General features: G+C 49.3%; 1 protein-coding gene across 7 annotated transcripts in view; it reads right to left on the reverse strand.

Annotated features, from left to right (window-relative positions):
- The window catches only part of LOC119957808 (meiosis initiator protein-like), a 55,329-nt gene that overhangs the window by 15,269 nt on the left and 16,938 nt on the right, over nucleotides 1-23,122 (reverse strand). For 5 of the 7 annotated variants that reach the window (XM_038785929.1, XM_038785926.1, XM_038785923.1 and 2 more), the window contains exons 5-11: nucleotides 20,259-20,364; nucleotides 15,610-15,768; nucleotides 10,447-10,692; nucleotides 8,905-9,016; nucleotides 6,263-6,357; nucleotides 3,713-3,856; nucleotides 213-334 (exon numbers count right to left, since the gene is read on the reverse strand). In XM_038785929.1, the coding sequence (XP_038641857.1) occupies nucleotides 213-334; nucleotides 3,713-3,856; nucleotides 6,263-6,357; nucleotides 8,905-9,016; nucleotides 10,447-10,692; nucleotides 15,610-15,768; nucleotides 20,259-20,364 (984 nt within the window). The remainder of the gene's footprint in view (nucleotides 1-212; nucleotides 335-3,712; nucleotides 3,857-6,262; nucleotides 6,358-8,904; nucleotides 9,017-10,446; nucleotides 10,693-15,609; nucleotides 15,769-20,258; nucleotides 20,365-23,122) is intronic. The other 2 variants (XM_038785927.1, XM_038785928.1) reach the window with 2 other exon arrangements.

Raw genomic sequence — 23,122 nt, forward strand, 5'->3', positions numbered from 1 at the left:
TGCAGTATTCCTTCAGAACTATACTGTTAGTGTCAGCCTTGAGTACGTACTCAATCCCCCGAGGGGCAATTGAACCCATGACCTTCTGACTAAGGGGTGAGAGTGCTAACAAAGCGTAACTGCCTTTAGAATAGGAAAGGTAACGGCTAGAGTTGAGAGGGGACAATGCAAGATTCAGTGTCTATATTCTATAAGCTCCATGGAGTTAGTACCTTTGAAGTGAGATTCCGGTAGCCGTTGGGGTAGTGCTGGTTTTGACTTGGGTTAGACAGCTTCAAGTCTCCGGGTCTGGTTGCTGGGAGTTCTGGGCTAAGGCACACAGCACCGAACAAGGCTGTAAGGAGCAAAGTTACAAGGTTGTGACAGGAAATCGCAGGTCGGCTTTTCAGTCTAAAATGTGTAATTCAATGACTGATGGACAGAAATAAAAAAGACAGACGCCTCCGGTTGAGGCGGCACTCAGCATACGCACTCACTCAGCCGAGATTGCATGCGAGACACAGGGACTTGAAGCTGCAGTGACTCTTGCTGACTCAGAGGTGAGAGCATGACCAACTGAGCTACAGCTGATGCCTACTGAGAAGGCAACCTGTGAGGGAGGAAATCAAGACTGCCGACGTCAAGGGCCCGCAGCACTGAAGCACAGCCGGATGCTTCCCGGGTAGCTGGAGTATTCGACAAATTATCAAGCTTTTCGTTGGGGCAATTTAGCGTGGCCAATCCCACCTACCCTGCACATCTTTGGGACGTGGGGGCGAGACCCACGCAGACACGGGGAGAATGTGCAAACTCCACACGGACAGTGGGCCAAGGCCGGGATCGAACCCGGGTCCTCGGCGCCGTGAGGCAGCAGCAATACCATGCCTGACAGCGCTGTGGGAGATATAGCGCCAGAATAAGTGCAACAGTTCCTTCAAGAAGGCCGTGCGTGTTGCTAACCCCAAGGCTGACTTTTACTGCTTCGCTCTTGTTGCCCCGAGAAGGTGCCCACCTCTTGAGTGGAATGGCTGGGTTGCCTTATGAGGAAAGGTTGGACAGGCTGGGTTTGTATCTGCTGGAGTTTAGAAGAGTGAAAGGCGGCTTGAGTGAAACACATAAGATTCTGAGGGGTATTTACTGACAGGGAGATGTGGGGAGGACGTTTCCTCTTGTGGGAGAATCTAGAACTAATGGGCTAACTGGTTAACAATAAGGAGTGGCTCATTTAAAATGGAGTGAGGTGAAGTTTATTCCACTCAGAGGGGCGTGGGTCTCTGGAACTGTCTTCCAGGGGCAGCGCGGTAGCACAATGGTTAGCACAATTGCTTCACAGCCCCAGGGTCCCAGGTTCGATTCCCGGCTTGGGGTCACTGTCTGTGCGGAGTCTGCACGTTCTCCCCGTGTCTGCGTGGGTTTCCTCCGGGTGCTCCGGTTTCCTCCCACAAGTCCAAAGATGTGCGGGTTAGGTGGATTGGCCACGCTAAATTGGCCCTCAGTGTCCGAATCGGTTAGGTGGGGTTACTGCGTTACAGGGATAGGATGGCGCTGTGGGCTTAGGTCGGGTGCTCTTTCCAAGGGCCGGTGCAGACTCGATGGGTCGAATGGCCTCCTTCTGCACTGTAAATTCTACGATTCTTGAAAAGGTGATGGGAGCAGAGTCTACGAATATTTTTAAAGTCAGAGGTGGGAAGTTTCTTGGTAAACAAGAGTTAAAAGTTATTGGGAGAGGATGGGTGGGGGATGCAGATTTGAGGTGACTATAAGATCAGCCATGATTGTATTAAATGGTGGAGCAGTCTCGAGGGGCTGGATGGCCTCCTCCTGCTCCTTCCTGTTCACATGGGGAAGGTCATTTTGAAACGACTACATCCGTTATTGTGATGAGTTTGTGTAAAAAACCCCACAGTTGATATCTTTTCCCTACCCACTCCAACACCAGCTGGAATCAGGGGCTGTTTAGCACAACGCTAAATTGCTGGCTTTGAAAGCAGACCAAGCAGGCCAGCAGCACGGTTCGATTCCCGTAACAGCCTCCCCGGACAGGCGCCGGAATGTGGCGACTAGGGGCTTTTCACAGTAACTTCATTTGAAGCCTACTCGTGACAATAAGCGATTTTCATTTCATTTCATTTCAAATGGTAACATGGGGGGAAATCCAAGTTCAGAAGGCTATATTACAAAATCTCAGCAGAAGTCCTGTTCTTACACAGCACCTTGCAGGAGAGGTAACTGCTGTGAGGCCTCTGGCTAATTCTTTTTGTCACTTCTCTCTCTCTGCAAGGAGCCGAAACCAATTGTTACGATCTCAAAACTGCCAGCCGACACCTTCCATCGAATAACTCGGCACAGATTGTGGACTGAACATGGGAATTCCTTGGCCTCCATGGCTTTAGGTTGTCCCCTTGTGCGTTTGCTACCTAAGCCAGCTGGAGTGATCATAGGTATGGTGATAAACTCATAGTGCAATGGGAACAGGCTCCAGTGTCAGCACTCATCACATCCTTTTAACCAAACCAGTGTTAGTTTCAGGTCTCAGTTCTACATTGTGCGAGAATAGCACATTCGAACGATAAAACCCCCAGTGCACTGAGAACTCGCTGGTAACTTACATCAGGGAAGCTGCTGATTGTGATGCTTCTGCATTTTAGGGTGAAGAAGTTGTGTCTGGCAATGTCGGGGTGGAAGCTGGTGCGTGGGCGTCACTCTCTGCTAGCTAAACCAAACCAAATGTCAAAGCGTCCTTAGAGGGCCCAAAAGACAGAGTGTAGAGAAACTAAATTTCAATTCATAGAATCTACAGTGCAGAAGGAGGCCATTCGGCCCATCGAGTCTGCATCAGCCCTGAGAAAGAGCACCCTACATTTTTAAAAATAAATTTAGAGTACCCAATTCATTTTTCTAATTGAGGGGCAATTTAGCGTGGCCAACCCACCTACCCTGCACATCTTTGCGTTGTGGAGGCGAAATCCATGCAAACACGGGGAGAATGTGCAAACTCCACACGGACAGTGACCCAGAGCCGGGATCGAACCTGGGACCTCGGCGCCGTGAGACAGCAGTGCTAACCGCTGCGCCACCATGCTGCCCAAGAGCATCCTACCTAAGCCCACGCCTCCACCCTGTCCCCCTAACCCAGCAACAACACCGAACCTTTTGCGCACTAAGGGGCAATTCAGCACGGCCAATCCACCTAACCTGCACATATTTCGACAGTGGGAGGAAACCGGAGCACCCGGAGGAAACTCACGCAGATATGGGGAGAAGGTGCAGACTCCGCACGGACAGTCACCCAAGGCCGGAATTGAATCTGGGTCCCTGGAGCTGTGAGGCAGCAGTGCTAACCACAGTGCCACCGGAACAGCTGATCAGATACTAGGATTTAGTTGCTTTAGTACGGGACTTGACTACTGCTGGAAAAAAGAGACAGTCCGTCGAAGCTTTTCGTCTTGCACTCATCAGGTCAGGCTCACAAGAATACCAAATCTTGAGTTGCATTTCCACATCTCACTGAACTACTGCCCTGAGCCATAGCCAATTTAGTTTGAAAGTGTTTGAAAAGAATGAAAAGATACCCCAGTTTATTTTTAAACGCAAGAGAAGAATATTTACTTTTTGTGGCAGCGCTGTTTCTGCTGAGAATCAAGGCATGAACTGAGGTGAGCTCGTGTTGGGAAAGTGGATTCTGTTGGCAATGTCTTGAAGGGTCTGAACAGTACTAACCCAACCCTGTTACCTTGAGCTAGGTTTTCCTTCTTGTCTTGCAGAAGTTGAACGTGGCGCCCTGGAGATGAGAAGAGAGAAGGACTCAAACCCAGTGTTGCCTGTAGCCCCGATGTAGCTAGAGAACCACTGATGGGAGAATGAATCTCTGCTCCTCCTTGGGAAAGGATTGTGTAGATTAGAGACTGGTAACAAATCCCGATTTGGATGAAATTACCCGACATGATATTAACAAGCTGTTGCGCAATTTCAGCGCCAGTCAAACGCGTTTAAAATAAATTATCACAGAATCATAGAATCCCTACAGTGCAGAAGGAGGCCATTCGGCCCGTCGAGTCTGCATCGGCCCTCAGAAAGAGCACCAGACCTAGGCCCAATCCCCACCCTACCCCAGTAGCCCTACCTAACCGTTGGACACTAAAGGGCAATTTTATCATGGCCAATCTACCCTAACCTGCACATCTTTGGACTGTGGGAGGAAACCGGAGCACCCGGAGGAAACCCACGCAGACACGGGGAGAACTTGCAAACTCCACACAGACAGTCGCCCGAGGTTGGAATCGAACCCAAGTCCCTGGCGCTGTGAGACAGCACTGTGCTGCCGTGCCGCCCGCCAATGAGTGTTCAACCTGAAATATTGTGAGCTGTCCTTCCTTCACGCAGCTGACTGATCTGCTGTGTATTTCCCAGCGGATTTTCCACCTTACTGGACCCAGCCACAATTCCATTGCTAACACTGCAGAGAAAGATTTTACTCCAAGTATCTTTTGCGGTATTCAACTTTGATTTACGTCTGAATTTTTTCCCACCCTTTGAGCCTTATGCCAGCTGTGGGTCAGTGGGCAACATTCTACCAGCCGAGACGGACACTTGGGCCCAAATTTTAGGCTGACATTACCAGTGCAGTACTGAGGGAGGGCTTCACTGTCGCGTGTGGCAGCTTTTGGATGAGACATTAAACCTTTCTGCCCCTCAGGTAGGTGTAAAAGATTCCGTGGCACTATTTTGAAGGAGAGTAGGGGGGATTTTCCCCGATTCCTTGGTCATTATTTAACAAGCCAGTGATGGGGGACCTTTACTGGTTCCCCATGCAATAATGGAAATAAGAGTAACAACATGCGAGGAAAGCAACCTGCCATTTTAGCTCACTTGAGGGAAGGAACCTTCCTTCAAATAGTAGGGACACCGGTTTGTAGTTTTCAAGGGGACAATTATTTTGTTCATAAAGGAGCACCAGGCTCGAATGTATTATATTACATCGCATCGTGTACTTATTGTTACGTTGGCAAAAATGGCATTTAATCTGCGCACAGCTAGACACCACCAACAGCAAGTGAGATGATAATCTTTTTAGATTTTATTGTTGATGTTGGTTCAAGGGGAAGTGGTGGTCAGGCTAACTTCCTGCTCTTAATAAGACAGCACTCCGGGGGGGGGGGGGGGGGGGGGGGGGGGGGCGGCGGCGGCGGCAAGCAAGCAAGCGGGCCCTCTAGTTTTACCACCTCTTCGAAAACAAAGCAGTGCGGCCTCTGGGGAGAAGTGGACAGAAAACCCACACGGAACATAGTCTCCAGAAGTAGGGTTTACCGAACCTAAGACGCCTAGGTTAAATATTTAACAAGGCCTTCCCTCCAGCATCTTTACTCTAGGGCCAAAAGGATTGACCTTTTGTAACCCTTCCTCGCGGGTTGTAATCAACGTTCCCTGCACCGTCTGGAAGATAGGGGATGTACCCCTTTCCTTTAACTATGGTCAGTAACACACACAGTGCTCCACGTGTGGCCTATTGATTTCAATGGATGGCCTAAGAGCATGATCACCAGGTTGTGCTCGTCACTGCTCTGGATTTATAGCCTAGCTTCTTTAACTGCGTCATCGGATTGCCCCGAATTTGCCAGAGATGAGGTGGAACTATGCAGTGTCATTAATGCCCCAACGTGCTTCGCAGAGATGGAACAAATGCCATGCTGTGGTGTCCCACAGGTCCCTTTCTGAGTCACCATTTTCTAATTCTACTCCATTCATTGTGCATGCATGTCGCTCGCACATTACTTCACCCGATGTACAACACTTTGCATCCGCTGGGATTAAACCTCATACGCCACCTGCTTCAGTAGCGAATACAGCAGAAGATTCACTATTGCACTTTGGTAGCTAGGGTGGGGGCAGTTTTGGCTGGCAACATACGAACGCATGCAGACTGCACTGATTTCTCAATCAGAAATTCAGCAGGTGACCCGCTCCTAGGTGTCTGATCGCTAATAGAATGCTAGGGGGTGTTGTGGGAGGGGAGCACAGGTGATTATGAGAATGATGTTCGCCTCGCTCAGTTTCCGTGCTGAGCTAACACAGTTGAATACAGGATGACGCCAGAATCAATACTCAGATACCATTGGTAATCTAGTTACTCCCTTCTCCAAACTAACAACTGTTTGAATTATTCATTATTCCAAAGCACCACAAGATCAGTTCTCTGACCTATTCTAGCCTGCTCACACCATTAACGTCCCACTGTTTTTTTTTTAAGAAGGTAGAGAAATAGCATAGAAAGAAAATGACACACCTTGAGGTGACTCCTGTGGAAGCCAGGGACTCCGATCGATATCGTCATCCTCGTCATGAGATGAGAGGTAGTGAACCAGCTTCTGATCCTTCATACTGTGAATGTGCAAGAAGGTGCAATAACTAACAATTTTTAACTTTGCCCTTGTTTTATCTGCCTTCTTTACCCACACGTCGCTAGGTTATTAAGAGCCCTGGAGGGAAGCTCCTTGCTTCCCTCATGTCACGGTTGTTGGCTGGAGTGAAGGTTCCACGACTAAACGCAATGGCCCGCGAGGGACTGACCAATACAGAGCAGCCGGACGCAGCTTGGAAGCCCTAGCGAGGCTGAATTAGCTGAACTCAGCAGCGGCAACATCAGAACTTCACAATTGGGTTTGTACAGGGCCAGGGGATAAGAGGATTGGAACTGGATGAAATGTCCCAATGCTCCCATCGGAGTACAGCACGTGGACAATCATTACAGGAACAAATGCTCACGCCTCGGGAGATCCAATGCGATCTCGCGATAGGTGCAATGTAAATCCCGCCCAATGTGGGTGGGGTCACCTTTTGGCAAATCCGCCTATTACAGCCAGACAGTAAGTCTCACTCTGATGGACAGATTCCCGAGCCACCTGAGGCTTTGGGATTCATCCTCTTCATCTTGGAAACCTCAGGTGAGCGCCGTTCAGCACTGGCCCCCATAAACGGTGACCAGATGGAATGGTACTCGTAGGGGTCTCCCAAGGGGATCGGAGGCCCCCAGCTGCATGCCCTTTGGGGAGGGTGGTGCCCTGGCACTGCTGGTGCCACCTAGGCACCTTGGCAGTGAATCTGGGTGCCAGCCTGGCACTGCCAGGTGGTGCTGCCAGCTGGCATGGGCACTGCTAGGAGCCAGGTTGGCACTGCCAAGGTGACAAGCTGGCATTATTTGCACCCGTTATCAGGCAGGGGGTGCCCTGCGTGGGTGTTGGGGAGATGCGGGGAAGGAACCCTCCCGCAGTGTGTTCGGCTGGGGCTGAGGGGGGGGGGGGGGGGGGGCTGTGTGCAGCCTCGGCCACCCATTCCCCATTCAGGCTCCTTACACAACACAAGTCGCGTTGAATAGCCATGTGTTTCTCAGCACTGCGAGTACCGGGAAACACGCGGCTAAATGCATTCACTAACAGACTTTGTTCCCAGTTGGTTGAATCAAGTCCTAAAGCTCCTTTGCTGTGGTAAAACATTCCAGGGAGTTTTTGTGGAAGTGTTATCAAACAGAGTTTGACACCGAACCACACAAGGAGCTATAAGGAAGGCTGAACAAAAGCTTGGTCAAAGAGATGGATTTTAAGGGGTGCCTTTTAAGGAAGGTTAAGGAAGTAGAGACAGTGAGGTTTAGGGAGGGAATTTCACATCTAAGGGCCTACACAACTGAAGGGATGGCCGCCAATGGTGGAGAAGTGAAAATTGAAGGTACGCAAGAGGCCAGAATTTGAGGAGAGCAGACGTCTTCACGAGTTGCAGGGTTGGAGGAGATTACAGAGCCGGGAGGGGTAAGGAAAATCGGGGTGCGAGTCTCCGGCCTCGTTGCGCTCAAGCGAGCACAAAGCACGGCCGGAGAATCCTGGGAGAGGCCTGCAGCAAGCCTCCCGATAGCCTCCGTGCCTCGCGGGATTCCCGGAGTCCCACGAGATGTCGGAGTCAGAACCCTGCCCCAAATGGGTGAGATCCAATGACGCTCGCAGAAGTAGGTTGTAAAGCTACTTACGGCCTACCTGCCTCCAGTAATTCAACGGCCTTCCCGGGGAGGCTGCAGCTGGGTGCCGATCAGTGATGGTCCACTCAAATGTGGAGCAGGCGGAACGGCAGTCGGGAGGTCCCAGGGTAAGTCAGGGTTAAGTGCAGGGTGGCTCCCTGGCCCTCCCCCCTGGAACTTGGGCACCTTGGCCCTGCCCAGCTTGCATCATGGCACTGCCACTCTGATACTGCCCAGGTGCCCGGATGGCAGGAGCACTGCCTGGGTGCCAGTGCAAGGATGTCCAAGTGCGAGAGTGGTACTGCCAAGGGCCAGGGGGCCATGCCCATGAAATGAGGGGGGGGGGTTTGAAGAGTGGGGGAATGTAAAGCATGTAAGTAGGGGCCTTCGGGAGGTTGGGAGAGGGGGTTGATGGGTGGGGGTGCTAGAAGGGAGGAGGTACTTTATGGGGGCTTGGGGAGTCCTGAAGAGGACCCCCAGTGTTCCTGTAGAGGGGGTGAAATTGCCCATGTGTGAGATGTGTGGGGTACCTAACAAGCTCACTTAGAGATTGGGGCACCCTTTCAAGATAGCGGCCCGATCTCGGAGTTCAGCTCCCCCGTTCTATAAATAATTCTGAGTGTGGCCATAAACCAGTGAGAAACTCCCCAGGGCCTAAAAAAGTGACTAAGTGTCATTGAATAGCGGTGGGGAACTCGCTGTTTGAGCCGGTGGGAACGCGCGGACCAGAGAATCACGGGAGCGACGTCGGCTACGATTTCCGCATCAACGGGGATTCTCCGTCCCTGCGCCGATCGTGGGTTCGGCGCGGAGCCTCGGAGAATCCAGCCCCGGTGGTTTAGGGGTTGCCTTCTGGAACGTACTGAGTGGATCAGAACCCCAGCTGAGAATAAAAGACACGGTTCATGGATTGTATCAGTTACCTCAGACACAGAGAGTTGACCGGTGGGTCGTACATGCTGGACCCATAGCTGCAACTGAACTTTCTTTCATCCTTTTCGGAAGAGCCCTTTGGGTCGTTGTTCGTCTCGTTCCCTGCCACAGAAACTCAAATTACTCATCAATACGCAACAACTTCACCCAACCAGCTGCAGCAACGAAGCCCGGGTTTAACGTCCCATCCAAAATACATGACTTCTCCGACAAAGCAAGTACCTGCCCCCCCTCACACTGTACTAAAAGTTAATATGTGTGCTCAGGTCGGAGGGGAGTTCGGCCTTCAATCAAGCTTTCTGACTCCGAGGTGTGGATGCAAAAACTTGACACTGACACACACACATTTTAGAGTACCCAATTTCTTTTTTTCCCAATTCAGGGGCAATTTAGTGTGGCCAATCCACCTACCCTGCACATCTTTGGGTTGTGGGGTGAGACCCACGCAGACACGGGGTAGAATGTGCAAACTCCGCACGGTCAGTGACCCAGGGCCGGGATTGATCCCGGGTCCTCGACGCCGCGAGGCAGCAGTGCTAACCACCGCGCCACCATGCTGTCCCTGTCTGTTGATCTTAAGGTTGCTACATCTTGTTGCAAACTCTCCCAGCTACAGTTTAATCTCCAACACAGTCTCTCTGCCTTCAGTTCTGATGAAGAGCCAAAGGACTCGAAACGTTAACTCTGCTTTCTCTCCCGACAGATGCTGCCAGACCTGCTGAGTATTTCCAGCATCCTCGCTTCTTGTCCCAGGCCTATGCTGGGGTGCCTGTACTGCCAACCAGAAATCCCAATTAGCCTTAATAGTCCCCCAAATTCAATTAATTTGCCAATAATTGGCTACATGCTGGTGACGCCAAATTGCAGACCTGGGTCGGGTGTCTCCCGCAATTGGCGGGACGGTCCGACGCCGGCTCCAATAGCGGCACAAACCACTCCAGCATCGGGCCACCCGGAAGTTGTGAAATCCTCCTCCCTTCCGGGGACTAGGCCGGCGCCGGAGGAGTTGACGCCGCACCGAAGGGCTACCATGGGCCAGCACGAGTTTGTGCATGCGCAGAACCGCCGGCGTGTTTCCTGCACATCTGCAGGGGGTTTCTTCTCCGTACCAGCCATGGCGGAGCCTTACAGAGGCCAGCACGGAGGAAAAGAGTGCCCCCCACGGCACACGCCCGCCCGCCGATCGGTGGGCACCGATGGTGGGCCAGGCCACCGTGGGCCCGCCCCCCCCCCGGATCGGAGGGGCGGGATTCACGCTGCCAACCGGGATTCTCCGCCGGCGTGATTCTCCGTTATGCCGGCGCCCGGGAGTTTCCCGACGGCGTGGGGCTGCCCCACCATGGGAAACCCCATTGACCGGCCGGCGTAACGGAGAATCCCACCAGCCGGTCGGGGCAGGAATGTGGCGCAGCGGGGCGGAGAGTCCCACCCCTGGTCTCTGCTGATCCCAACCTGGACCTCAGTTGAGAATTTGGCTCTACGTCACTGGACATATTGACCTATTGAGGCTAAAACCTCCTTCAAATAGTTACCCGTGTTTCTGAGAGCGGATGCTGCAAGGTCCCGTGATTCTGCCAGCTCCAGCAAGGTAAGGAACAGGGTAAGGCCTGGGGGTCTGACGGTGTTGTCCTGTGAACAGGAGCTGGAGGAAGAAGTATCCAGAGATGGTCCTTGCCACGTCAGCTTAACTTCGCGCTGGCTTTCTGCTCGTGGAAAGTTGTCTCGAAGCGCTGGCTCGCTGTAGAGGCGGCGGCGTGATTTCAGCACATGTCTTCGTTCTGTAGTGGAAAGTGAGCAAACTTACACCATTGCCAATTAAGTTGAAAACAATCGCATTTCTCTCACTAGTTCAGTGCATGCAAGCATAAGAGTGGGTCTCTCCTTGATAGCCTCTCAACAGTCCTGGAAAATTACCAAAACGTTCAACATTTTACAAGTCAATTGAAACCTCAAAAAGTGTGCAGTGAACATCATTCTGAAGTAGCTGGCAATTTCTAAACATAGAATTGTGGATTTACAGAGAATGTTTCCACACCGGGCGACATTTTAAACACTAAAACTCAGTCGGACATGTCTTAGTTTCATCCCTCTGAATGCTAATCACCTTCCCTAGACAAGGTGACCAAAACACTACGGTAGGCGCTGTTGCTGTTCGACACCAGGGGCCAGATTTCGTGAAGGAGCTGGGAAACTGGAGTTAGGAAAGTTCTCATCTCCATTAAGGAGGCTCTGACCCACCATTTTGTTTTCCGGATAGGCGGGGATGGGATGGAGTCTCCCACAGAAATAGGCCTGAGGTGGCACTGGAGGAAAGCCAGGAGGCCCAGCTCCATTTACTGGGAGATTGGCCCAGTGGTAATCATGGCCATTAGGCCCTCAAACCCTTACCCTCCTTCCACCCCCATGTCCCCTCACAACCCCTCCGTGCCTCCCATGTCCCCTAATATTCCCCGTGTCCTTTATTAGCTCTGATGCACACATTTCCCTTCATAACTCTCATTTCCCTCATAGCTGGGGCTGCCCACACCATTCCCTTCATATCTCCCATGCACCCTCTATGCCCCCTTATCTTTCATGCTCCTTCCATACTCCCCATTTATCCTCTACAGTAACTCTCACAGTATCCAACATGTACAGAACCAATGAGCCATTGACAAGTCTTTGAAATCATCCTGAAACTGACCACATAAGAGAGGCTTTGACGAGATACTTTGAAAAGAAAACTGCTTACCTTACAACTTCTTAAGAGTGTCAACCAATCACAGCCATCCATAGTGTCAATGTCTCCATCAAACACTCCCAGGACAGCTATGGCATGGGTGGGATACAGAATAATGTTTATTCTGGCCAAGTCCATCTCAAAGACCCAGGTACACCACAAGTTAGATACAGAGTAAAGCTCCCTCCCTTTTCTCTACTTAACGCCACTTAATCTTGTGTAATTATACATGCAAATCACATCAAAGAAAAAAAACTTAACAAGGTGTTAATGATGTCAATCAAAAAAATAGGTTGCTCTCCAGCAATGTAAACATTGCTTGTCTAGCTGTCTATTAGTCATTCTTGGAGCTCAGCCAAGCATTCATAACGAGGCCATCTGGAAAATGGTGTCTGCTTCTGTTGATACATAGATATTTCAATGGGAATGTTGAATGATGTTTGATGATTCAGGGACCTGTGGTTCATGAATCCTATGAGGTGCACTGAACGAGGTTTACTTACAAAAAGGGGCCTACTCAGTTCAAAGTTGCTGGGGATTTGAATTTTCCCACCCTCCCTGCAATGGAGACAGCAAGGTCAGAGGAGCTGCATGCAGACTGGCTATCCACATCCTGATCCCGAGATGGCAAAAAATTGTCAGTAACAAGAATGTGGGCAGGAATCCTGGAAATAGGACCTGCCTGCCATTTTTAAAGGCCTCCCGACTGGGAGAAAATCTGGTGTTAAGTAATGGGTTAAGAGACATTGCAATTAGTTGTCTCATTTATGTTCAGTGTTCAATGATTGTCTCATTTATGTTAAGTGTTCAATGATTGACACTGATATGTAAAGGGGCTTCAGGTGGACTCTGGATCTTGTGATGTGATGTTTGAGTTTAGTGCAGAGTCTGTTAAAGTGAAATAAAGGTGTTTGTGAAAAGGAGCTGGACTTTTGTCTCTTCATACCACAGCATCCATTCGTTTAACATCTGGGACTAGCTCTGGAATTTGAGCAAATCTGATTTAACGAATTTGGGTGAACAAAGAAAAATTACAGCACAGGAACAGGCCCTTCGGCCCCCCAAGCCTGCGTCGATCCAGTTCCTCTATCTAAAACTGTCGCCTATTTGCTAAGGATCTGTATCCCTCTGCTCCCTGCCCATTCATGTATCTGTTGAGATACATCTTAAATGACGCTATCGTGCCCGCCTCTACCACCTCCACCGGCAATGCGTTCCAGGCACCCACCACCCTCTGCGTAAAGAACTTTCCACCCATATCTCCCTTAAACTTTTCCCCTCAGACCTTGAACTCGTGACCCCTAGTAATTGAGTCTCCCACTCTGGGGAAAAAGCTTCTTGCTATCCACCCTGTATATACCTCTCATAATTTTGCAGACCTCAATGAGGTCTCCCCTCAACCTCTGTCTTTCTAATGAAAATAATCCTAATCTATTTAACCTCCTCTTTGTAAGTAATCTTTGTCTCCTGGCTGCAAGCTTACCATGTGAAAGAGACTTGGGCCATTCTCAACTTCACAAAACAACTAATTCAGAGCTAAAATGGACAAAGACATGCCACAGAATGGCCTTTGCAAGAAAATTGAGGTTGGTGTATTGACAGCACTCTACTGAGACAACAGCATTGCAAAGGGAACACTGTACCTGAGCTGGAAATATTTCATACAATACAGGGGGAGCTTTACTCTGGATCTAGCTTGTGTACCGAGATCTTTGAAATGGACTTGTGTAGAATGAACTTTATTCTATATCCTACCCATGCTATACTTGTCCTGGGAGTGTTTGTTGGGGACAGTGTAGAGGAAGCTTTACTCTATATCTAACCCCGTGGTGTACCTGTCCTGGGAGTGTTTGATGGGGACAGTGTAGAGGAAGCTTTACTCTATATCTAACCCCGTGCTGTACCTGTCCTGGGAGTGTTTGATGGGGACAGTGTAGAGGGAGCTTTACTCTGTATCTAACCCCGTGCTGTACCTGTCCTGGGAGTGTTTCATGGGGACAGTGTAGAGGGAGCTTTACTCTGTATCTAACCCCGTGCTGTACCTGTCCTGGGAGTGTTTTATGGGGACAGTGCAGAGGGAGCTTTACTCTGTATCTAACCCCGTGCTGTACCTGTCCTGGGAGTGCTTGATGGGGACAGTGTAGAGGGAACTTTACTCTGTATCTAACTCCATGCTGTACCTGTCCTGGGACTGTTTGATGGGGACAGTGTAGAGGGAGCTTTACTCTGTATCTAACCCCGTGCTGTACCTGTCCTGGGAGTGTTTGATGGGGACAGTGTAGAGGGAGCTTTACTCTGTATCTAACTCCGTGCTGTACCTGACCTGGGAGTGTTTGATGGGGACAGTGTAGAGGGAGCTTTACTCTGTATCTAACTCCGTGCTGTACCTGACCTGGGAGTGTTTGATGGGGACAGTGTAGAGGGAGCTTTACTCTGTATCTAACCCCGTGCTGTACCTGTCCTGGGAATGTTTGATGGGGACAGTGTAGAGGGAGCTTTACTCTGTATCTAACCCCATGCTGTCCCTGTCCTGGGATTGCTTGATGGGGACATTGTAGAGGGAGCTTTACTCTGTATCTGGTCCTGTGCTGTTCTTGACCTGGGAGTGCTTGATGCAGCTCTGCAGAGAGCTTTACTCTAGTTCACTGTGCTGTACCTTATCTGGGTGTTCTAGATGAGGTAGTGATTTGATTTGATTAGATTGATTATTGTCACATGTATTAGTATACAGTGAAAAGTATTGTTTCTTGCATGCTGAACAAACAATGCATACCGTACATAGGGAAGGAAGGAGAATATGTTACAGTTATAGTGAGGTGTATAGAAAAGATCAACTTAATACGAGGTAGATCCATTCAAAAGTCTGATGGCAGTAGGGAAGAAGCTGTTCTTGAGTCGGTTGGTACGTGACCTCAAACTTTGGTATCTTTTTCCTGACGGAAGAAGGTGGAAGAGAGTATGTCCGGGGTCCGTGGGGTCCTTAAATTATGCTGGCTGCCTTTCTGAGGCAGCGGGAATTATAGATAGAGTCAATGGATGGGAGGCTGGTTTGCGTGATGGACTGGGCTACATTCACAACCTTTTGTAGTTTCCTGCGGTCTTGGGCAGAGCAGGCTCCATACCAAGCTGCGATACAACCAGAAAGAATGCTTTCTATGCTGCATCTGTAGAAGTTGGTGAGGGGCGTAGATGACATGCCAAATTTCCTTAGTCTTCTGAGAAAGTAGAGTCATTGGTGGGCTTTCTTAACTATAGTGTCGGCATGGGGGGGACCAGGACAGGCTGTTGGTGACCTATACACCTAAAAACTTGAAGCTTTCGACCCTTTCTACTTTGTTCCCATTGATGTAGACAGGGGCATGCTCTCCACTACGCTTCCTGAAGTCGATGACAACCTCCTTCGTTTTGTTGACATTGAGGGAGAGATTATTGTCGTCGCACGAGTTCACCAGATTCTCTATCTCATTCCTATACTCTGTCTCGTCATTGTTTGAAATCCGACCCACTACGGTGGTGTCATCAGCAAATTTGAAAATCGAGTTGGAGGGGAATTTGGCCACACAGTCATAGGTGTATAAGGAGTATCGTAGGGGGCTGAGGACACTGCCTTGTGGGGCACCGGTGTTGAGGGTGACCGTGGAGGAGGTGTTGTTGCCTGTCTTTACTGATTGTGGCCTGTGGGTTAGAAAGTTCAGGATCCAGTCGCAGAGGGAGGAGCCGAGGCCACGGAGTTTGGAGATGAGTTTTGTCGGAATGATGGCGTTGAAGGCTGAGCTGTAGTTGATAAATAGGAGTCTGACATAGGTTAGAGGGAGTTTTACTCTACATCCTTGCTACACCTGTTGGGAGTGCCCAATGCTGAAACTGAGTGACGAAACTGGGAAATGTTCCATGACACCATGCTAACATTCCTCACCCTCATTAACTCAGGGCTGACAAAAAGAAAACGGATGAGTCCTAGTCCAGAAAATTGTACCTGTTTTTTCCACCCACTTCTTTTTCCTTGGTTTGGGACAGATGTTCCTCAGCCTCATTTTCTTTATGCTTGGAGGTGTGGAGGGAGGACTTATTTCGTCTGTGTTACGCTGTGCAGCTTCGTCTTGGCTTGTCGAGTCCTCTCCATTTAAGTAGTATTCTAGGAAAGGAAAAGTTAGCTGATTGTCTGCTTTATTGGTTGAAGGTACATTATGCATCAAATGGCATTTATTTTGCCCCTTTAATGTAGCAAATCACCCCAAGGCAGGTTATCAAACAGAATCTGACTCCGAGTTACATCTGGGACTATTAAGACCAAAAGGCTTGGTCAGGCAGCAGGTTTTAAGGAATATTCTTTCAGGAGTGAGAGATGTGGAGGAGTTTACAGAGAGAATTCCAGCTCTGGGACAATGGGCAGCTGAAACTGCGGCCGGCAGTGATGGATGATAGCCATCTAGCAAGAGGCTAGAATCGGAGGAGTGAAAATATTTTGCAGGGTTGTATGACTGGGGAACGTTAGAGAGATAAAGGAAAGGGAAGAGACTGAGGAGGGGTTTGTGAAGAATGTTGCCAAGATGTAAGAAAGTTCAGGAATCAGAAACGGTCACCTGGCCTACTGGAGCTCATCATGAGCAGATTCATTCTACCTTGTGATATTCAACTGATATGAAGGAGAGCTCCCATATTTCCAAGGCCCACTCACATTTCCCTCAGCCAGGTACTCAAGAAGCCCAGTGGTAGTGGCCACGTTGAGAATGTGGAACCAACTCAGACACCACTTCAGTCTGATCGCCATGTCCACATGGCCCCACATCTCCAAGAACCCTAAATTCACCTTTGTGACAGTAGATGCCTTGTTTAAAAGGTGGAGAGAGGATGAAGGGGCACTGACAGAAGGGGACCTATATATAGATGGCAGGACCCAGGGGGGACTCACATACAAGCTCCAGCTCTCGAGAGGGAACAAACTCTGGTACATACAGATAAGGAACTTCCTCCGCATGGAGACAGCAACTTTCCCCGGCTACCAGGATACTCCCTACTGGACGGACTTCTGACCACGGGTGAACTGGGAGGAAGAGAAAGCCATGGAGCTAGGAGGAGGGCTCTGGATTAAACTCCACCTCCTCATGCGCAGGACTGAGCCTAACGCAACAAAGGTAGTGCACAGGACGCACTTAACCAGAACAAGCATGAATGGGTTCTTTTGGGCAGCACGGTGGCGGCAATGGTTAGCACCGCTGCCTCACGGCGCTGAGGTCCCAGGTTCGATCCCGGCTCTGGGTCGCTGTCCGTGTGGATTCTGCACATTCTCCCCGTGTTTGCGTGGGTTTTTCCCCCACAACCCAAAGAATGTGCAGGGTAGGTGCATTGGCCAGGCTGAATTGCCCCTTAATTGTAAAAAATTAATTGGGTACTCTAAAAAAATTTTTTTTTTTTAAATGAGCAGGTTCTTCCTGCAGATGGATGACAAATGTGAACGGTGCCAGGGAAGCCCGGCCAACCACACCACATGTTCTGGTCTTGCCCCAGACTCGTCAGGTACTGGACAACCTTTTTCGAGGCCATGTTCAAAGTTGTGGGGATGAGGGTGGAGCCATGCCCGCTAGTGGCGGTCTGCGGGGTATCGGAACAGCCAGAGCTCTTTAGGGGCGGACGCCCTAGCCTTTGCCTCCCTGATCGCCCACCGAAGACCCCTGCTCATCTGGAGATCAGCAGCGCCACCAAAGTCCGCAGGCAGGCTGTCTGCCTTGGCAGAATTCCTTAAATTAAAAAAAATAACAGTAAGAAGTCTTACAACACCAGGTTAAAGTCCAACAGGTTTGTTTCAAACACGAGCTTTCGGAGCACGGCTCCTTCTTCAGGATTCACCTGAAGAAGGAGCCGTGCTCCGAAAGCTCGTGTTTGAAACAAACCTGTTGGACTTTAACCTGGTGTTGTAAGACTTCTTACTGTGCTCACCCCAGTCCAACGCCGGCATCTCCACATCATAAAAAAAATAAAATTCCCCATTTGGGGATGGGAGGAAGGCTTCCTTCCACAGCACATGCAGCCTATTCACCAGCCTGCTCCAAGACCTGTTTGTGACCAGCAACCAGTAGGGAGGGGGGGGGGGGGTCAGGGCAACAGGTCACAGAGAGCACAAAAATAGGGGCCCACACCTGTACATATATTACTTTTGGATGTATACCTGTTTATTTGTCGCTTATTGTTTCCCTTTTGCATACCAAGTATGCATACATTAACACTGCAATGAAGTCACTGTGAAAAGCCCCTAGTCACCACATTCCGGCGCCTGTTCTAAGATTGGTGGAGTTGCAGATAGCGAGGAGGACTGTCAGAGAATACAGCAAAATATAGATAGATTGGAGAGTTGGGCAGAGAAATGGCAGATGGAGTTCAATCCAGACAAATGCGAGGTGGTGCATTTTGGAAGATCTAATTCAAGAGCGGACTATATGGTCAATGGAAGAGTCCTGGGGAAAATTGATGTACAGAGAGATCTGGGAGCTCAGGTCCATTGTACCCTGAAGGTGGCAACGTAGGTCGATAGAGTGATCAAGAAGGCATACAGCATGCTTGCCTTCATCGGACAGGGTATTGAGTACAAGAGTTGGCAGGTCATGTTACAGTTGTATAGGACTTTGGTTCGGCCACATTTGGAATACTGCGTGCAGTTCTGGTCGCCACATTACCAGAAGGATGTGGATGCTTTAGAGAGGGTGCAGAGGAGATTCACCAGGATGTTGCCTGGTATGGAGGGTGCTAGCTACGAAGAAAGGTTGAGTAGATTAGGATTGTTTTCGTTGGAAAGACGAAAGAGGGGGGACCTGATTGAGGTCTACAAAATTATGAGAGGTATGGACAGGTGGATAGCAACAAGCTTTTTCCAAGAGTGGGGGTGTCAATTACAAGGGGTCATGATTTCAAGGTGAGAGGGGGAAAGTTTAAGGGAGATGTGCGTGGAAAGTTTTTTACGCAGAGGGTGGTGGGTGCCTGGAACACTTTGCCAGCGGAGGTGGTAGAGGCGGGCACGATAGCATCATTTAAGATGTATCTGGACAGCTATATGAACGGATGGGGAACAGAGGGAAGCAGATGCTTGGAAAATAGGCTACAGGTTTAGATAAAGGATCTGGATCGGCGCAGGCTGGGAGGGCCGAAGGGCCTGTTCCTGTGCTGTAATTTTCTTTGTTCTTTGTACTTTTGTTCGGTACGCTGAGGGAGAATTCAGAATGTCCAATTCACCTAACAAGCACATCTTTCGGGACTTGTGGGAGGAAACCGGAGCACCCAGAGGAAACCTACTCAGACACGGGGAGGACGTGCAGACTCCGCACAGACAGTGACCCGAGCTGGAAATCGAATCCGGGTCCCTGGCGCTGTGAAGCAACAGTGCTAACCACTGTGCCACCGTGCTGCCCACACTGTGTGATAACCCTGGCGAACGTTATTGTAAATAAATGTAAAACCAATAAAAATATTTTTTTTTAAATGACATTGAACTGAGTTTTAAAGAGCCCTTAGGAAAATCCTCTAGCCAGAGAATAGTGGTGTAGGTTCAGTATCGTACCCTTTGATCTTTTATTTATTGATGACTTTTCTTTATGCTCTAACAGATGGGGCAGAAGCTCAGATATCTGAACCCAGGCTTGGAATTTTTCACATTTAGATTAAGAATATACTTTGCAGATCTCTCAAGCATTGGTTCAGGAAGAGGGCCTGTCATCGTCTTCTCCAGGCCAACCAAAGGGATGGGCAATGAATGTCCGCTTGCTCCATATCCCGAGGACAAAGAAAAGAAATGAAAATTGAAAATGAAATGAAAATCGCTTATTGTCACAAGTAGGCTTCAAATGAAGTTACTGTGAAAAGCCCCCGGTCGCCACATTCCGGCGCCTGTTCGGGGAGGCTGGTACGGGAATTGAACCGTGCTGCTGGCTTGCCTTGGTCTGCTTTCAAAGCCAGCGATACTTGATGTGCAAGCTCTTAAACTCAGAAGGAAGCCTCGGGTCTCCCACTGCTGTCCTATTTGTGGCAGTGAATTCAAGAGTTAGCCCAAAATATGAGCCAGTCGGGAACAAGGACCATTTAGGCCATGAAACTACAGAGAGTCGCGAACACCGCCCAGTCCATCACACAAACCCGCCTCCCATCCACTGGCTCTATCTACAGCTCCCGCTGCCCGAGGAAAGCGGACAGCATAATCAAAGTCCCCTCTCACCCGGCTTACTCACTCTTCCAACTTCTTCCATCAGGCAGGAGATTCAAAGGTCTGAGAACACGCATGAACAGACTCAAAAACAGCTTCTTCCCCGCTGTTACCAGACTCCTATGGACTGACCTGATTAATACTACACTCCTGTATGCTTCACCCGATGCCGGTATCTATGTATTTACATTGTGTACCTTGTGTTGCCCATTATGTATTTTCTTTTTCTTTTCATTTCATGTACTAAATGATCTGTTTGAGCTGCTCGCAGAAAAATACTTTTTACTGTACCTCTGTACACGTGACAATAAACAAATCCAATTCAATCCAATCCATCAAGCCAGGAGCTCAAAGGCAGCACAGGTGATTCAGACAACCCTGTGGGGAGCCCGTAAAACATGAAGACAATGCGTCAGTGGAAGATATCACACACTCACCACTTTCATCTACTGCCACATAATGATTCTTCAACAGGGATTTAGCGTTGCAGATGTGCCTGTTAAGAAAGGCAATGTATCGCAAAACCTGGTTCAGAATCTCCTTCTGTCAAAGAGAGTAGAATCTGCATTAAAATGAGCTTCTCCTGTTGCTGAGGACATCCCTAAGTGTCTCACAGACAAATTATGTACTTTCGAAATGCAGTCCCTGTTGTGATACAGGCAGATAAATGGAACGCGGCAAACATTAACGATTAGCGACCGGTCGAGCTGTGTTTGGTCAACGAATTAAATGTTCGGACGGTTTTTTTTCATGGGATCTTTAACATCTACCTGAGGCAGTGAGGGCAATGGTTTAAGGTCTTATTTGAAGCTGTTATTGGGGGGGGGGGGGGGGGGGGGGGGATTTTTGGCCACCCAGCAGCCCATTTTCTGACGGCCAAGGCGGCCCATCATTGGGCGGCAGTGGGGATCTTCTTGTTCCGTCGATGCCTAAGGGGTTTTGCGTGCTCCCCACCCTCCGCTGCCAGAGATACGCGGTTGGGGAGTGGCCGGGGGGGGGGGGGGAGGTGGGGGATGCGGAACATTTCGGCCACTGTCTCCGGCAGTGTATCATTCCCTCGGCACTGTGCTGAACTGCCAGGTGGATTACATGCTCAAACCTCTTAACCCTGTGACTTTCAGACTCAGAGGTGACAGTCATGGTCGGAAGTAAGCGTGGGGTGGCGACCTTAATCTCTCAGTGAGAGAGACTATCTCAATAGAGACAAAAGAAAAAGTTGAGCATGTTGGAAACTGAAGTAAGAACAGAAAACGCGAACATACATAAATATATAAAAGTGCTTAAAGAGGGGAAAGGCAGGTTTGCAATGAAAATTGAGAAACAGAAATGGGAACTTTGCAATAGGCTTTCTATCTGTTTCTTAACTAGAGATAGGCACACTGCAGCCAAGTTCTGTTTGTAGTGCTGTGATCAATTGAGAAAGTGGGGCGATTTTTATCTCACTTCCACCCTGGGTTTTTTTGACTCATAATGGATTTTTGACAAACCTAAAATTCTTTCTTCCTTTCTTGCTCTCCCTCAAAGTCAGGTACGGCACAGGCAGATGAAGAGCCACTTGAACATGCCTTAGCTTCAACCTTCGGGAAGTTTCGGGACATTTTTCAGCATTATCCATTGAATGGGCTTGCCAATTAGTATCACATCGGGGACCGACTAGTGTCGTCCAGCCACCCTTACCAATTTCCCAAACACGCAGCCATATAAATATTGTGGCTACCAGAGCAGCTCAGAGGCTGGGAATTCTGCGGTGAGTAACTCACCTCCTGACTCCCCAAAGCCTGTCCACCATCTACAAGGCACAAGTCAGGAGTGTGATGGAATACTCTCCACTTGCCAGGATGAGTGCAGCTCCAACACTCAAGAAGCTCAACACCATCCAGGACAAAGCAACCCCACTTGATTATCACCCCTTCCACAAACATTCACCCCCTCCACCACTGATGCACAGTAGCAGCCAAGAGTACCATCGACAAGATGCATTGCAGCAACTCACAAAGGCTCCTTTGAAGGCACCTTCCAAACCTGCAACCTCTACCACCTAATAATAATAATCCTTATTAATGTCACAAGCAGGCTTACATTAACACTGTAATGAAAGGGCAGCAGGGTGACGCGGTGGGTTCACACTGCGGCCCCATGGCGCTGAGGTCCCAGGTTCGATCCCGGCTCTGGGTCACTGTCCGTGTGGAGTTTGCACATTCTCCCCGTGTTTGCGTGGGTTTCGCAACCCAAAAATGTGCAAGCTAGGTGGATTGGCCACGCTAAATTGCCCCTTAATTGGAAAAAATGAATTGAGTACTCTAAATTTTAAAAAAAGACACTGCAATGAAGTTACTGTGAAAAGCCCCTAGTCGCCACATTCCGGCACCTGCTCGGGTACACAGAAGGAGAATTCAGAATGTCCAATTCACCCACCAAGCACGTCTTTTGGGACTACAGAATGGACTGAATAATAAAAGCACGACAAAAGTCAGAAGACAGAGGAGACTTTCATCCTATTAATCTGGGCTAGAATTCAATTGTGGTCCCAATGTTATCAATTAGTCACAAGTGGATAACGCAGGATGCAGATATGGTCAATTATGTTTCTGGTTCATGGATGTGGGATGAGCAACAGGCAAAGTCTTTGGGCACGTGATCCCAACACTAATTTTCACACAGTATATGATGCATGTGCAATATACCCTTTTTTATGCCTTTGTTGATTGCTGTGAGAGCTTTAACTCTTTGCTTATCAAATGGTTTGGATGCGTGCTGAGTAAATATGTACCAAGAAATAATGTATCTGTGCTGTGTGACCATATTGTGAATTTTCTACCAAAATTAGTATGTGTTGCTCTAAACGATTATACCATATCCTGTGACTAATCAGTGACAATGCTCTATCTAATACATCATTCGGTCCCCCCCACCCCAGCTCCTGCATTTAAAAAAAATCAGATTGTCATTATGCAACCCGGTGAGGGCAAGAGGGGCCCACGAGCTTCAAAAACAATTACGCCCTTCTCGCCACCCAGCGTTGGCACCTGCCCGCCCACCCACACGTCCACCTAAGATCCGCTTCTGGGCTTGGTGGGCCCCACTCTACCCCACCCCCCCCGGCCTCACTGGAACAGAAAGTGGGTCTCGTGGGCCCTTTAAACCGAGGTGGGACTGCTGAGTTTGGAAATTTGGGCTACGGGTGCAAATATCCAGCTTGTTGTCGCTCTCTATCTATGCTACCCAACCTTTTTTCTGAAAAACACCTCAATTAGGTCAGCCCTAAGCATCGTCCCAAAAAGAAATGTAAACCTCATCACTA

The sequence above is a fragment of the Scyliorhinus canicula genome, chromosome 27 (assembly GCF_902713615.1).
Source record: "Scyliorhinus canicula chromosome 27, sScyCan1.1, whole genome shotgun sequence".
Classification (NCBI taxonomy): Eukaryota; Metazoa; Chordata; class Chondrichthyes; order Carcharhiniformes; family Scyliorhinidae; genus Scyliorhinus; species Scyliorhinus canicula.